The 16,751-nt window shown below is 43.3% G+C and overlaps 1 protein-coding gene across 1 annotated transcript in view; it reads left to right on the forward strand.

The window, feature by feature from the left end:
* PIKFYVE (phosphoinositide kinase, FYVE finger containing) overlaps positions 1–16,751 on the forward strand; it is a 64,026-nt gene that overhangs the window by 11,388 nt on the left and 35,887 nt on the right. Inside the window, exons 5-11 of the mRNA XM_010143626.1 lie at positions 90–297; positions 2,464–2,553; positions 5,736–5,874; positions 8,516–8,673; positions 9,481–9,592; positions 12,866–13,013; positions 13,514–13,681. Of these exons, the coding sequence (XP_010141928.1) occupies positions 90–297; positions 2,464–2,553; positions 5,736–5,874; positions 8,516–8,673; positions 9,481–9,592; positions 12,866–13,013; positions 13,514–13,681 (1,023 nt within the window). The remainder of the gene's footprint in view (positions 1–89; positions 298–2,463; positions 2,554–5,735; positions 5,875–8,515; positions 8,674–9,480; positions 9,593–12,865; positions 13,014–13,513; positions 13,682–16,751) is intronic.

A 16,751-nucleotide genomic window follows, 5' to 3' on the forward strand; every position in this document is an offset into this window, starting at 1 on the left:
TTTCCCTACCAATACACCCCTCTGATCCTGTAAAAACAGAGTACTCTTTGTTCCTGCTCTCTTATACTCTCTGGTTCCCCTTTCCATAGGGGATCTCCGAGCCTGCACTTACTGCCGTAAAATAGCCTTAAGCTATGCACACTCCACAGACAGTAACTCCATCGGAGAAGACTTAAATGCTTTATCAGATTCTGCATGTTCTGTATCAGTGCTGGATCCCAGTGAGCCACGCACACCAGTTGGGAGCCGCAAAGCTAGCCGCAACATCTTTTTGGAGGAGGATCTAACCTGGCAAAGGTAAAGTGAATGGCGTCATGCTGAGCTCCAGGATCTTACCTGTTTTCAGGCTGACACCTGGCTAGGCAAAGGCTCATGATTTCCATCTAGGAAGCTTAGAAGTATATCTCCTGTGAAAAGAATCCAGTCCTTGCTGCTTCTAATCTTTCTTCAAGTTGAAATGTGGAAGCTTTTGTAGTGGAGTTTTAAATTATTTTCAGTTCTTCCTTTAATCTATTGAATCAATGATTCTATACCAGTGACAGAACAGGCTTTTGGCTTTGGAGTTTAAAAAGACAAAACCAAGCCCCATCCATTCTAACTACCAATATGTTGAAAGCCAGGTCACTGTAACACTGATGCTTTACCTGTCAGGTTTTGGGTTGGGCAAGAGAATGTAAGAGGTGCTGTCTGTGTAAGTAAGAAAGGGTGGAAGTAGCCACTTATTTCAACTGAAGTGGGATTGAAAGGATGAAGGGGTAGTCTTAGTGATGTGTGCCTCTCTCAGCAGATCTTTTCTAGTGATTCTGATAGTACTAAAAGAAAAACCCCAAAACCAGCTGTCTTCAGAATATGCCGTGACTCTTGCTTTTCAGAGAGTGGGGTGCTCCTATATGGAAGCAATTAAATAATCAGCTTTAGGACTAAGCGCTTTAGGAAAGTACTTCTGGTTTAATGCCATGGTCATCTAGAGCAGTAATGTTGCGATGCTTGGAATGAATACCACCAAATTTTGAATTGGGGAAGAAGTATATGTGCTCAGAATGCTTCTCTTCAGACAGACATACAAAATAATAGAAGGTGTCATTAATTCTGTCTTCTGATGTGTTGTTAGTATCTTTATTATGGCTATTCAACAGCTTGTAGACACGAACATGTAAAGAAAGAATTTGTATATTTTGAGCAGCTTGTAGCACTTGAGAAAAACACTTCATGTTCTTGAAATGCTGATTACTCTTTCTATATTAGAACACTTAGTCTTACTGAGAGATGCTGAGTAAACATGGGCTGGTTTTGTATGTGAGAGAGAGAGATAGAGTTTATGTAGTTTATTGTTGCTTTAGGAGGATAAAAATTTTCTTCAGTGTTTGTTGCTCATAATGTAAAACTTTGCCGTGGGTTACAGTGCTTTTTTTTTTTAATTCTGTATTTGGTAAGTTTGTTCCGAGGCTTGAACTGAAGACATTGAACTTAAATGGTACCACAGTGACAACTCACAGCTTCATAATGGAAGCAAAGTTTTTTCTAATATGTAGCTTCTGTGTGAGAAGTAGTTTGCTCCAGAAGAACACTTGGGAGTTGAGTCTCTTCACGATATAACGTGTCTGAGATAAGACTCTTGCCTCTCGTGCTGTCATATGCTGCAAAGCAGTGAGAAAAGCGTTTGGGGGAGTGATGCTCTGTTTATTTGTCTGACACTGTTTCAACTGCTCAAAGAGCAGAACATAGAGGCAAGGGCTCCTGCCTTAACTAACTCCAAGAGCTGTGCCTTTAAAAGCCAGTGAGTGGTGTAGAGTGTTGTATTCTGGGCAAGTACAGCTACTCAGGCAGGACTGTAGTGTGTACGTTTTCTCATGCAGAGCATTTATTGTGCTAGTAACATCTACATCCCAGAGACAGCCAGTATGGCTGTGTCAGCTGAGTTAGTGGCGTATATCTGATACAGTTTTGCCAGCTGGAATTTATATTGATGGTGTATATGAACCTCTGCTCTCCTTCCTCCTGGGATAGAAGGAAAAGGAGGGCAAAAGTGATACTGTTGAGGTTAACCAACTGCAGAAGGCTGTCAGGCTATCTTGGTAAAAGCTGTCTAGTAATAGCTATAGATAGCATTGCAAAGATGATGTGTTGGGGAGATGGGGCAGTGCCTCTACCTCCAAAGCACGGAATAACAGCTAGTAAGGAAGGAGGATGTGTAAGAAAGGAATATAGGGGAAGAGAGCGAGAGGGCAGGATAATAGAAGAAATGGGAAGAGGCTGTGTTGTCCAAGACTTGAGTCTGAGGGGATTAAAATTGAGCACTGTCCTCCAGATATCACTGACCTACAGATGAGGAAGGATGTCCCTATTCCCTTATTGATTTAAGTCGTGGGTGAGAATAAGAGATAACATTTTAATTAACTGTTTTGATGCTGCTGCATGTGGCACATCTCTCAAACATCTGTAACATGCTCCTTTTCCTTGCAGTTTGATTCACCCAGACTCTTCAACTACCACATTGTCTGCACGCCTTGGGTCTGTCCAGGAGGATGCAGGAAAGTCACCAGCTAGGAACAGGTAAACTAATCATATCTGAGCGCTTGCTGTTCTGGATGCAATCCTAGCGCACTCTTCACTGTAAAGCCTGTATTTTGGGGCTTGTTTTTACCGAGCATGCAGTTTCATGTCTAAAATGGGACATCCCATTATCCGTATGCAATGGTAAGCAAAGAGCATTTATGTATGTATTCATATTAATAAATATACTACTTTTAAGGAACCTGTAGTTTGCTGATTGTGTCAGTCAAATAGAGGTGATGGTGAAGAGGACAAAAAGGGAAAGAAGTGGCTAAGAAAGTTAAGAGTTCTGAGGAAGCTGAAGAAAGGGGAGTAACAGAGACTTGGTAATGGGAGGCAAAGACTGAGCTCATGGAGGAGTAGCTGTGTGGTTTTCATCTGTTTTGTGGGTTCCCCCCACCCTATCTGCTCTCTCTGCTCTTCCATTAAGTATAATCTTGTTTAAGTTACCAGGCTTCCTTAGGCTAAAAACCCATCGTTGGTTTCCATGCATTCCATGCAGTAGTGCTGGAAATGTTCATGCGAGTTGTGAATGCTTGAGCTTAATCCTACTACATAGCCTGGTACTAGAAGAACAAGTAATTTCCACTTCACAGTGCTTCTGCTATGGTTCTGGTTACATACTTCTATTACGGTTAAATTAGGGAAATAAAGATGAGGCAAGGGTATGAGGAACAGGGCAAAGATAATCCTGATTTTAGTGTTGGAGTCAGGAGACATTCAGAGATTTCTACATGTTGGTGTAACAGGAATGCAGAATGTTTAACAATTTGGAGGGATCTGGCAGGACCAGTGAAGACTAGGAAACTCAGCTGAGAAGGATGCTGCATGTGCCTTTCAGGGAACGGACTGTTTGGAGTCTTTATCTTCTGTGTGATGGGGATGGTGAGGGAGATGAGTGCTGAATTTACAGCAGAGAACCAAAGATTGCACCTAGGGGGAGTAAAATACTGATGAATAAACTAGTACCAAAAATCAGTTCTGGGCAAACGTGGCAAGGAGTCCAGAGTTCAATGCTAAATAACTGCAGTGACGTCAAGAAATGTCTGAAACCTTGAGGATGCTTTCCTGCTTGAGTTGATGTGTATTTTAAAAGGCCTTTGCTATTTGCTCACATGTGCACTGGTAGCAGGAGGGTTCTAATCTCCACCTGGCAGGCTCAAACAGCTCATTCAAGTTAAATATATCTCTGTGGCTGTCTTGGCCTCACCATAGTACTTAACTGTCTGGACTCATAATTGAGAAGTAAAGATGAGGTATAACCTATCTCAGTCAAAATTCTGAACCTGAGGAAACAAAGGAAAGTATTGGTTTTGGGCTAAGCAATGCTAGCCTTTAGATCTTCTCAAAGCAGCTGTAGATGTTTCTTTGAGACAAGCTTGACCATGCCTCTTTCTAGATGAGATGAAGCAAAAAAGATGCACGTTGAGTGCATTTAGAAGCAGGTAGCAGAAGTTACTTGGTATTACTTATTTTGCCTGTGGGTGGGGGATGTGTGTTCTGTTTTTTCCTGGACTGATTATTTTTTTGGGAAAAAACCAGCACAACAGTCAAATGTGGAGGGATTCAAACTTCTCCCTCACAGGTCCTTCTAAAGGATAGATGTTTTCATTGCAAAATCTCCCTCTATGTTTTTAGAAAAGATAAATACAATAAAGTCCCAGATGTAGTTGGTGATGATAAAGACACAGATAGGAAATCTGACTATTCTAACTCTTGCACAAATTAAAAATCCCTGCTGCTTACAGGTAGGCGGCACATTTAAAGTAGCTGTTGCAAAACCACTGGGAGGAGTTCTTAATGATGGACTTTCATGTCAGTCTCTCATCTTATGCATTAGAATGCTTTCTGTCAAGCTGTACAACTCTGCCAATTCTAACTTTAACTTGAGAGCACCTGAACAGAAGACTGGTAGAGTTTTAGCCTTCCTTGAATGCCTGACTGACAAAAAGTTTTTGCTTGTAAGCCCCGTATGCATATGGATGTAGTGCCAACATCGTTTCCTTTGATTCTGCATAAATTACTACAGTGGACCTATCAGCCCAGTATTCCTCCTCCAGAGACAGAGGAGGAAAAAGCAGTGACTTTGAGACTATTGTACCTTCAGTGCCTATTTCCTTGCAGTACAAAAGCTGAAATAGGGTGGCATTGCTATTTCATGCCTGGGCTCAGCTACACCGTTCACTGACATTTCTTGGGAACAATTAGAGTGTCTGTTAGCCAGTTAGCAAGCTCTGTGAAGTTGTTGGGGTTTCATTTCAAAGACGAGAGGCTGGCAACGGTTCTTATCACTGAGCCTGCTGCAAGCCTGTTGAGTCAGTTAAGCATAGGCATTTAGAGCTTCACTGTTGCTGTATGCAAAAGTGTTTTCCATCCTTGCTCGTTAGAGCGCTGTTAGCATGAATAGCTTACACTGAGTGCTTTTTGCCGCTGCCTATAAGAAGTTGCACTCTGGTTATTCAGAAGCTTAGTCTAGTTGTGAGATATTGGAACAAAGGGAATATGGAACTTGGATTTGCATTTGTAGCTTTGCAATGATTATTGCAAAATGGACTGGAGTGCACAGCCAAGATTTCCTAACAGCTGAACTGAGATCAGGTGGGTGCTCTATATTGCAATACAAGGAAAATTGCCAGCTGGAGTGACCTCCAGCTTCAGCAGTTTAGCCACCTTAGGGAACAGGTGCTCAAAATTTTAGACTCTGCAAGCTATCACCCATACAAATCAGAGAGCTGAGGAGAAGGAATTTTAAATGGGTTGAGGAAAGGTGGAATCTCTCCCCTGTTACAGGGATCCTGGTGTTGGCCGCCCTTGCTGGCGTCTGTCTTGCCTCCAAAGCACTGGAGCTTCTAATTACCCAGCATCCCATCCCTTCCCCAGTCTATTCAAATGCAGACATAAATAAATTGCTGTGCCTAAACTTAGTTTTAACTGCTTCCTACAAGGAGCTTTACAAATGTTTATATTTAACTTAGATGTTCCAAAGCAATCCACTTGATTCCTAGGGATCCTTTCTTCTGCTCTGACATGGAAGGAAGCTTTAAGCAGTAAGTCTGTACTGTGGTGGTGAACGGTATCACAGGCTTAAGTTCTGTTGTAGCATGCTGCAAGATCAGTGCCTGCTTTGGTGAAGCACTGCACAATGAACACTTAAACTTTAACTCTCCTCTCTTCCACTACAGGTCAGCCAGCATCACTAACCTGTCACTGGATCGGTCAGGTTCACCAATGGTACCTGCCTATGAGACATCTGTCAGTCCCCAGGCCAGTCGCACACATATGAAGGCAGAGACCAGTGAGGATGAGCGCAAAATCCTTCTGGTACCTATTAGACTTCTGTTTGTCTTGCTCCGTGGAGGCAATGAAGTTTGCCTTTCTTGTATCAGGTAGCAGGAGTACCTTGCTGCCTTTAAAAACTCTTGTCTGAACACTCTTACTTGGACCCCTCCTCCAAGGTGGTAAAAGGGTGGAGAATGCTTTGTCATTTTTGTCTTCCTGAAACAAATCATACTTTCATGTGGTGTTTGCCTAAAGGTGTTTATTGTTTTAGTCACATTACGCAGTATGGAGTTGGTGTATGGTAGCTCCTTGTGTAGCAACCTGTCATGGTTGCAGCTGTAACGCGATGCTCTGATTCTGTATTTCTCCAAATGCAGATTTTCCCTTTCATAGGCTACATAATTGGAAAATTTAAGTGGCTGGTTCATAATGGTTATACTATGATGAATGAGTTGGACCTGTTACAGCTTATTGGGCCAAAACATAACTTGTCTCCTCCCATCGTTTGCAGAATAAATGTAACATTTTGTAGAAGGCTGTAGTGACGTACTTGTTCAAAGAAAAATCAATGTGCAACAGTGTTCTGTGTAATCCTATTATCTCCTCCCCACAGAGGCAGTGTTGTAAGTGGCAGTTACCGTACAATGTTCAGTAGAAAACAGAGTTTCTTTTCTTTGAGGGAGGGGAAGTGTTTCCAACAGATGGGGCAAAAAAGACGCAGAGAAGGGGAGGGAGTGTTTTCCACACATTAAAAGATTCAAGATTGCTTCTCATTGCCAATTTAAAATCATGGAGGTTAATTTCTGTGTTGTCAGGTATTTGCCTGCTCTCAGCAAAATGCAGACAAGTATTTCTGTAGAAACACTCTAGTTCCTGTTCAGTTGCAGAACTCTTTTCCAGTGTGCTCTGTAAATGAATAACACATTTATAAGCCATGTCTTTATACCACCTTGCCCTGTGCATGTATGTTAATGCAGGAAAAATGAAATTTAAAATGCTATGAACACAACTTAGACTAAGATGATCAAGTCCCTGTGCACTTCAGCTTCACGTTGTTGAATTTTGTCTGTTTCTCTCCTTGGGGGAGAAGATGATTAGTAGTATTTGTTCTATTTGTGTAAGAGCAGAATATGCAGCTTTAGTTAATGTAGGGTTTTCTGTGAATTCAGACTGTTCGTTTAATGCCGCTGGCACATAGAGCTGACTCTATGTCAGGAGTTAATTTAAAGCTTAACATATTCCATTCAGGAGACAAATGAACTTTGCTCATGAAATAAAGTAGAGGAGGATGTGAGCACGCTGTGGTAAGCGCACACTTGTGTGAACTAGGGGTCAAAATCCTTGAGCTGAAAGGATTTTCTGTGTTCTGACAGTTTGTCCAGTTTACTGAATGCACCATGTGAGTTAAGGGTAAACTACAAGGCAGCTGAACTGTGGAATTGCCAGTTTGTGATCCTATGACATGTTCCATAACTGATCCATTTGACTTTATACCTCCTATGAGAGGGAAGCTGCTGACATTGGTTTTAGGCTCATACTCAGGACAGCCACTGCTGGAAATAAAAGCAGAAAGCCAGTCCAGTAACAGAATGGATCAAAAGTCTTGTATCTCAGGGCACCCTTGGGAATGTGCCATAATGTGGGTCTGGCAGTTAACTGGAAAGCTGAAACTAGTTAAAACGTAGTTAAAAAGCCTTCCCCATGCCTCCCCCTCCCACCCCCCCGCCCCCCGCCAATTACACAAAAACAGAACGAGTGAGGCATTTAAGAATGAACTGCAGTGTCTCTTCTCTATCCGTTGGGGTGCTTCGTTGCTCTCTCGGAGTAATCCCAGGTCCCAGTTTCTATTCTGCAACAGTGGGTTTTGCTGTGCCAAGCCGGGGTGCATATGGGAAAGGAAAAGCGGCCAGGTGTGGAAAGACAGTTCATTTTGGTTGGAGCATAGCCTGCACAAGAACTGATGCACATGCTTGACAGGCCTGAAAATAAGTTCTGTATCTAGGCAGAAGTGTTCCAAGTGGTGAGGGGAAGAGGTCCACAGAGTCAAAAATAGTCAGTTGAATTGGGAGGAATACACACCTTTCTTTGCCTAGTGGCCAAAGCTAGCAGGGTCTAAAAAAAGGCTTGATACTGGATATTAAAAAAGGAATCCTCAATAAGAAATGATATCCTAGAGCTTGAACATAGCAGTCAGTGTGCGCTGCTGTGTCAAGTACTTGCTTTATACCTGAGCTTGATAATGGACTAAGATGCTTCACAAAGCCTAGACTGAGCACAGATTATTTAGAAAGACTCTCTTACAAAGGATGAGTTTTCATTGTCCTCTGTTTATGCACACCACCTGAGTTTGAGAATAGGGTGCAAGAGAGCAGCAGTACAAAATCCACAGCAGTAGTCAGTATAAAATCCACGTTACCACATTAGAAACAAAATCCCCTTAACTGTAAGAGTACTTACTTTGTTTCTTCTTTCTCAACTTTGTATTAAGGATATAAGGAGCTAATCTCATGTCTGTTTGTAGTTTCTGTTTGCATCTTTGCATAGGTTGTGCAGAATGGCTTAGATTTTATGTCTGTTTGTGGAGTGCTATTGATCTAGAAGCTGATCTGAGGACCCAGGTTGATGCCCTTGAAACCAGTGCTGAGATCGGAGTAGCAGGTAACTTTAACATCTCTCTGTCCAGGACTCAGTCCAGCTGAAAGATCTGTGGAAGAAAATCTGCCATCACAACAGTGGGATGGAGTTTCAAGACCATCGCTACTGGCTACGGACACATCCCAACTGCATTGTCGGAAAAGAGCTGGTCAACTGGCTCATCAGAAATGGGCACATAACCACAAGGTAACACTGATGGTTTAGGACAGCAGGTGTCTCCTGTCTCTGTGACAGGAGATTGTGAGTTTTGGCTGGTAAAAGGTGCCTTAGACTGCAGAGATAGACCCCTTTGCAGGAAGATGAGAAAGAAAGAAAATTCAAGTCTCTTCTTTACTGCCTACCAAGGCAGGTAGGATTCTGAGTCTGTGTGGCCCAAAACAACAGGACACAGAGGGCTGTCAGGTTTGGGAGCCAATATGTGAAGCAGCTTATGGGACAAGTATCATTCAAACAGTTGGAGAACAGTGAGTGTATTACAAAGACTGTCTAAAAATGTTCACTGATACTCCAAAGGGTAAGTCTGCCCCTGGGATCAGAGATCACTAACAGTGTTTGATAGCTAAAGTTTTGGTGGGGATGGCAGGCTCTTAACCTTGTAAGAGAGTATAAAGAATCTGGTATATTTACCTATGTGAGAGGGGTATAAAAGTAAAATAGTTCTTAAGTGTAGAGCAACAGTCCTCACTCAGCAGAGATGCTCACTAAGTGTAACTCAATCTAACAATATTGGAGGAGCACAAACAATATGTTTTAATCATCTGTTGGACACCTCAGCTCAGTTTAGAGTACTGGCAATCTCTTCATCTAGCTCCGTACTTGAACCAGTACAGTCTGCCTCTCCACAGTATTTTAACTAGTGTCTGGTTAAACATGGCAATGGGATACTGATGAGTCAAATAGTGCTTAGCAAATGACTCTTCCCTTTTGTAGCATGCTTGTGCATGTGTGTTTAGAACTAGACTTAGAAAACCATCTCTATTTGTATACCTCTAGGGTCCAAGCCATTGCAATAGGACAAGCATTGGTTGATGGACGCTGGCTAGAATGTGTCAGTCATCATGATCAGCTCTTCAGAGATGAGTATGCTCTCTACAGACCATTACAGGTAAAAGGACTAGGAAGACTTCTGTCCTTGCTGGGTTTGGCTGCTAGAATCTTTTCTAATCCTGTTCTCAGCAGCTGTTGTGTGTTTTCTAAGTCAGCTCTGCTGTACAGAGAATTGGAGTCCAGGCCTTTTTGCTTAGTGATTTAAAGCCTGAAGAAGCTGCATTTGTCCAGAAAGCTTTGGGGCTGTTCTGTATGGAGGATGAGTTGTTACATGTAGTGCTGCCTGAAGTGGAGGAAAGAGTCTCTAATCTAGGCCAGTACCTCTCATGGTAGACATCTTTCATGGTGGCCTTGGAATGACACAGTCTGTGCTTGTGGCAGCTGTGCTTTGATGTACAGAACCTAGAATCTGTGTGCAATTATTGGTGACTGGGACACAATGGTGGTTTTCTGCTTGTATTTCAGAATTCCCACTTAAAAAACTTCTGAAGAATGGGTAACCTCCAGTCACCTGGAGGTAGCTAATGTGATGCCCATCTACAAGAAGGGTCAGAAGGAGAATTCAGGGAACTACAGGCCTGTCAGTTTCACCTTGGTGCTGAGGGGAGAGAGCAGATCATCTTGACTGCCATTATTTGGCATGTACAGGACAATCAAGTTTATCAGGCCCAGTCAGCATGGGTTTATGAAAGACAGGTCTTGATCTCCTTCTATAACAAGGTGACCTGCTTAGTGGATGAGGAAAGGGCTGTGGATGTTCTCTACCTAGACTTTAGTAAAGCCTTTGACACTGTTTCCCACAGCATTCCCCTAGGGAAATTGGCTGCTCATTGGATGAGTGTACTGTGCTGCATAAACTGGCTGGCTGGCTGGGCCAGAGAGTGGTGGTGAATGGAGTTCAATACCTAGACTTTAGGAAAGCCTTTGACACTGTTTCCCACAGCATTCCCCTAGGGAAATTGGCTGCTCATTGGATGAGTGTACTGTGCTGCATAAACTGGCTGGCTGGCTGGGCCAGAGAGTGGTGGTGAATGGAGTTCAATCCAGTTGGTGGCTGGTCACCAGTGGTGTCCCCCAGGGCTCAGTATTGGGGCCTGTTCTCTTCAACATCCTCATCAATGATCTAGATGAGGGGATCGAGTGCACCTTTAGTAAGTTCACAGATGACACCAAGTTTGGCAGATATGTTGGTCTGCTTGAAGGTCAGGAGGGTCTGAGGTCCAGAGTGATCTGGACAGGCTGGATCAATGGTCCGAGGCCAATGGTATGAGGTTCAACAAGGCAAGGTGTTGGGTCACAACAACCCCCTGCAGTGCTACAGGATTGTGGAAGACTGGCTGGAAAGCTGCACAGCAGGACCTGGGGCTGTTGGTTGACAGCCAGCTGAATATGAGCCAGCAGTGTGCCCAGGTGGCTAAGGCAGCCAACAACATCCTGGCTTGTATGAGAAACGGTGTGGTCAGCAGGAGTAGGGAGGTGATTGTCCCCCTGTACTAGGCACTGGTGAGGCCACACCTTGAATACTGTGTCCAGTTTTGGGCCTCTCACTACAAGAAGGACGTTGAGGTGCTGGAGAGTGTCCAGAGAAGGGCAACAAAGCTGGTTAAGGGTTTAGAGAACTTGGTTTATGAGGAATGACTGAGGGAACTGAGCTTGTTTAGTCTGTAGAAAAGGAGACTCTCTGTAACTACCTGAACTACCTGAAAGGAGGTTGTAGTGAAGTGGTGCTCAGCTTGTTTTCCCAAGTAACAAGTGACAGAACGAGAGGAAATGGCCTTAAGTTGCGCCAGGGGAGATTTAGGTTGCACATTAGGAAAAATGTCTTCACCAGAAGGTGAATGTGAAGCATTGGAACAAGCTGCTCAGGGAAGTGTTTGAGTCTCCATTCCTGGAGGTATTTAAAGATGTGTAAATGTGATGCTCATGGATGTGGTTTAGGGACACTGACAGTGCAGGATGAAGAGTTGTACTCAATGATCTTAAAGGTCTCTTCCAACCAAAATGATTCTGTGATTCAGTATTTTAGATACATAATACTGGATCTTCATGTTGTATTGGTAATCTCCTTCTGATCTCCAATGATGGCAGTTTTAAAGAATTCAGTACTTTCGCTACATGGTGCAAGATTGGGAGGGGGCCTTTGTCATGCCTGCCAGGTAGGTCTGGCTAGCTGAGGGGGCGGGCAGGAAACCAGTGACCAGAGATACTATCCTACTCTATTTTGTTGCAATCAAACTTGCTTAGGGATAAGAGCAGTCACTGGCCTGAGCGGTTGGAGTGTTTTTTTAACTAGAACAAGATATTTCTGTAGCCTCTCTGTTACCTAAAAGCATTCAGTTGAGAGTTCTGCAGCTTCTCGCAATAAAGAATGGCTCAGCTGTCTCATGGACCTCAGTCAGAAAGCTTGCAGCCGTTAGCAGCTTGTCTTCCTCATATGTTTCAGCTCTTAGTCATGGTCACAGGGTCTTCCATTGACATTGCTCTGGACTTCATCTGATGTCTCAGCTGGTTAACTGCACTATCTCAGTTTGCTAGTAAAAGCTTGCTCTTAACTAGCAAGTGCTTGTGGATCCGTGTTTCTAACTATTTGTAAGGGGCTTATGTTATTCAAGGTTTAAAGCCAATTCTTGTTCTCATCAGCTGAAAGCACTGAAATTTTGTTTATCGTGGACAAGAGTCAAGAGAAACAGCATTGTTGACTCAGTTGCTTGCTGTATTTGCTTGTAGCCAAAGGAATGACAGTGAGAACTTCATCTTGAGGCGACTGGATGGCTGATGGAAATTGCTTAGATGGTCCCAGGGTTCTCTGGCACTGTAGCCAGACTTTGTTTCGACACAGTAGCCCCAGCTAGAGCCTGACGTGACTGACGGTCTTAGAGCTTCTTTGGTCAGTCACAGAATTGTTCCAGTAACTTGGAATTAGCCTCCACCAAAAGCTGCATGTGCTGGTTTCTTGGCGAAAGGTATGGTCATTGTGCACCTTGGCTGGGCATAGAAGCATTCAAAACTGCTTAGCTGGATGTGGTAACAGAAAATGCGCAGTAGAATAAACTCATCCTTTAGTGCCACTTAGTAGCAGCTTGAGTGGAGGTGGGGAGGAGGCAGAGACTAAGCACATGGGAAGTGTAAAGAAATACTTATTTCCTGTCCTGAAGGGTTACTGTTTCATGCTAAGGGTGGTGGCTCTGTGACTAACCCAGCTCAGCCCACTGACGTTGTCCTCTGATTTTTAAAATGTCTGGTCTTTAATTGTAGTAGGCTGCTTTGCAAAGCTGCAGAATATTTCAGCAGAATGGCTCTTTGACACCTCTTTTGCTTCCTTGTTTTCTAGAGCACGGAGTTCTCAGAAACCCCGTCTCCAGATAGTGACTCTGTGAACTCTGTAGAGGGGCACTCTGAGCCATCCTGGTTCAAAGACATCAAGTTTGATGACAGTGACACGGAGCAGATTGCTGATGAAGGAGAAGATAACTTAGCCAGTGAGTTTCACCTGAGCCTTATTCTCACTCTGCTCTCTCCCCTGTTATCCCCAGTCCTTTGGGACATAGTAGTTTAACCGTGTCTTGCTTTATGTGTGTGTGTGCGTGTTTGTATGTGTGCGTATGGGGCTTAAAGGATCTAAGCAAACTATAACATAGCTAGTCTTCCTGTTTCTTAGAATGGATACACAGTGTTTTGTATTTAGTGGAACTGGTAAAGCTTCATACTTCTAACGGAGGAGAAGCATGTAAATGGCTGCCTTCTGATTCTCGGGCAGACTTCTGCTTGATTTGAGCCCTATAGTAACGCACTAAGAATGCCCAATATATCAGCATGCACACATGAAGATAAGATTAGAACTATGAAAATATTGTATTCCTGTAGTATTGCACACCAGTCTTTATGTATTAAAGACAATTTTTCTCCTCTCTGGTACCCTCACGATACCCATTTGAACCCTTCTCCTCCCTGTATCTTCCCCCTTACCCAACACTAAAAGACTCCTCCAGCCCTAGCAAGCGCACCTCAGTCAGCAGCTTCCAGTCCACAATGGACAGTGATTCAGCCGCCTCCATCAGCCTGAACGTGGAGCTGGACAACGTGAACTTCCATATCAAGAAGCACTCCAAGTACCCACATGTGCCCCCTCACCCTGCCGACCAAAAAGGTATGAGGTAGTCACCAGCTGGAGTTGCACATGATGGAGAGCTGGGCCCTAATAATACTGACCTATTTGGACACTACTTTTGTAGCTGTCTTACAGAGAGGGAAATATGATATTTAGCTGGCACTCGCTTGCAGTTTTGATGTGCTCACCTCTGAGGAGGCTCAGTAGACCTATTGAAACACTTTCTCTGCAGAGTGTGTAACTTCCCCTGTGACTTTCTCTTTGCAGTTGCATCAGTCTCCTGCCCATACATAATAGGGCAGATCCACATTTACAGTTTATGGTTAACTGGGATGGAAAAATAATCCCTGCATAAACCAGATTGATATGTGTCTCTACAGTTTGAGATTGAACTGGAGAAGCAAACAAGAAAAGAAACCCCAAACGACAAATGAACAAAATTAACTTGGAAGAGCTCTGTGCTGAGTTCTAACTGTACTTTAATAAGCTTGCATTTGACGGAATAATCTTACTGATGAGCAATAAGGCCTAACTTAATCATGTATGTAACATTTGTTCAAAAGAGAACATACACTTAGGTAGCAGGAAATCAAATACTCAGTGTTGAAGACTTGAGGTTTTTTTCTCCTAGAAGTACTGAATTTAAAGACTCTAACTATAAGCAAGTTTATGGAAAAAATAATGTGCTTGCCTGTTCACAGCTGCATTCTCTAAGTTGGACAAGGGCTGACGTAAACCAGGGCTTGCCATTGGCTTGGGTCTTGTATATTCTAGTTGCATTATATGCTGGGTAGCAATTGATGTCTTTGCTTTCTTACCTAAAGTTACCTCAGTTTTGTAAATTTCTATCTTGGGCTGCTTCTAAGTCTTACTTATTGTTTCACTCCACCCCTTTGGTATTTTTAAGGATGAAAATACTGAATGATGATCCTGTGTTGAATAATTTGTACTCCTCATGAATTCATCCCTTTGTTCAGTCTCCTCTGTTGTTGTGGATCAGAATGCAAGACTTACCTGATACTTGTATACAGACTGCATTTTCTGAAACTGAAATACTCACGAGAGCGAAAAAGGACAAGTGGTCACATCTGACTTTCAAAGTATGTTAGATATGGGGGAGAAAGCGAGGCAAATTAGAAGGGGCCTTTATCAGTGCTTGTTGTGGTCACTTTTGTGATTTGCTAAAAATACATCTAGAAGATGGGGAATTTAATTGCTTGTTTTTTCCACCTAAAGAGAGGAGCATAACAGGTTTGAAATTTGAGTTGATGTCAGATGGCTCAACCGTAGGGATGGGTTGTCAGCACTGCTGACTCCAGTTCTTTATTGTTTCCTTTCAACTTGTTTCTAGCTTCTGCCCTAATCAAATGAAAAGCCAATGTATCTGCAGGGAAGGAAAGGTGTGGAGAGGGAGAATATATCAATTATTTTTAGAAAGGAGGGATGCTGGATTAAGTGAGCTTTAAACAGGCCCAGGTGTACTGCAGTATCCTATGAGTTTACAGCTGTAACCACTTATCTTAATTGGTGTGTTGGCAGTAAAGTAGGAAGCAGTCAGTTTGGCTATGGCCGGTGTTAAAGAACCTGTAGAGTGATAGTACTGGTTTCAGACATCCCTCAGTCTTCATCTTGTTTTACAAAAAGCAGTACCTGATGAAGGTGAAACATAAGAAAGCCTATTTCTCTCAGAAACTGTTGATCAAATTAAGGCTTCTCGTAGCTAGAACTGCAGCTCTTGTGAGAAGGATTTTGATGATGGAGAGCTTAAAGAAGATCCGCAGAAAAGGCAAGTGGTGACTGAAAGGAGAGAGACTTCTGCCTTTGAATTACATGTTGGCACTATTTTGCTAATTTGGTGAATCTCTGCTGACTGGTGTTTGTTGTCTCTTCCTGAAATGTGTGGTCTCTTAACCAGGTTAGTCTGTAGGAGTATAATTTGTAGTAGAAAACTGGGAACAATTCCTGTTAAGAGAATGGATTTTCCTTGGCGGAAATTATCAGTAATATGCCCAGAACTGGGCTAGAGTAGGGATGTGAGTCATTAAAATGCACAGTGGAGAAGTAGGTATTATTATGAATTTTTTTTAATCTGTATTTTCAGAGGACTTATTGTACATCTTATTTTGGATTCCTGTCATGACACCCTCTAGAGGAAAGACCTAACCAGGAACTAACAGGTTAAAACAAACGATCGATAACATCTTTAATAGCAAGAAACACTTCTTGGCAATAAGGCAACTAAACTTTTGTAGGTACTTAGGTGTTTGTTATTCAAGGCCTTCAAAAATAAGAAGGGACAAACCCCTTCAGTGCATATTGCAGTTCCTAGATGTCAACGGTTTGGCCAAGGCAAGCCAAGTCCGGTGACTAATATCCTTCTCTATTTCCAACTCCTCTCTTCTACACCGGGAGAGAAGGAGTTATGAAACAGAAATAGGAAAGGGAAGAAAAGAATCTGTGAGACCTCTGAATGTTTTGGAAAACTGAAACAAAGTTTAATAACACTATAAACGGAAATATATTAAATACAAAAGAAAACCAGTGAGGTATTAAGGGGTTTTGTATGGGATGGAGAGGTGAGGGTTAACCGCGGGTCGGGAGCGAAAGCAAAATGAACACTGCGGCAGTGCAAAGATGGTGGCAGCCACATGGTTTCCTACGGGGGCAGAACAAAGAACCTGCGGCTGTTACGAAACACTGACGTGCCGCACGGGAAACCAAAACCGGCACACTCCTCACAGTGCATGGAGAGGTGAGGGTTAACCGCGGGTCGGGAGCGAAAGCAAAATGAACACTGCGGCAGTGCAAAGATGGTGGCAGCCACATGGTTTCCTACGGGGGCAGAACAAAGAACCTGCGGCTGTTATGAAACACTGAGGTGCCGCACGGGAAACCCAAACCGGCACAATCCTACCAGTGTGATCGTGGATTTGAGACAAAATGAAGCTGCAGCGAAAAAGCAGTGTTGGCAAAAGCAGCAGGCAGGAGACAGCTCTGGGCAGCAGTGGCTCCGACAGCTGGTCCCTCGTGGCACAGTGGTTCCCACGGTGACTAAGCGACTCCCCGGAAGCAGCAGGGCTCCTGGCGGCTAATCGCAGCAGCAGCGCGC

The sequence above is a fragment of the Buceros rhinoceros genome, unplaced genomic scaffold (assembly GCF_000710305.1).
Source record: "Buceros rhinoceros silvestris isolate BGI_N320 unplaced genomic scaffold, ASM71030v1 scaffold7339, whole genome shotgun sequence".
In the NCBI taxonomy this organism is placed as follows: domain Eukaryota; kingdom Metazoa; phylum Chordata; class Aves; order Bucerotiformes; family Bucerotidae; genus Buceros; species Buceros rhinoceros.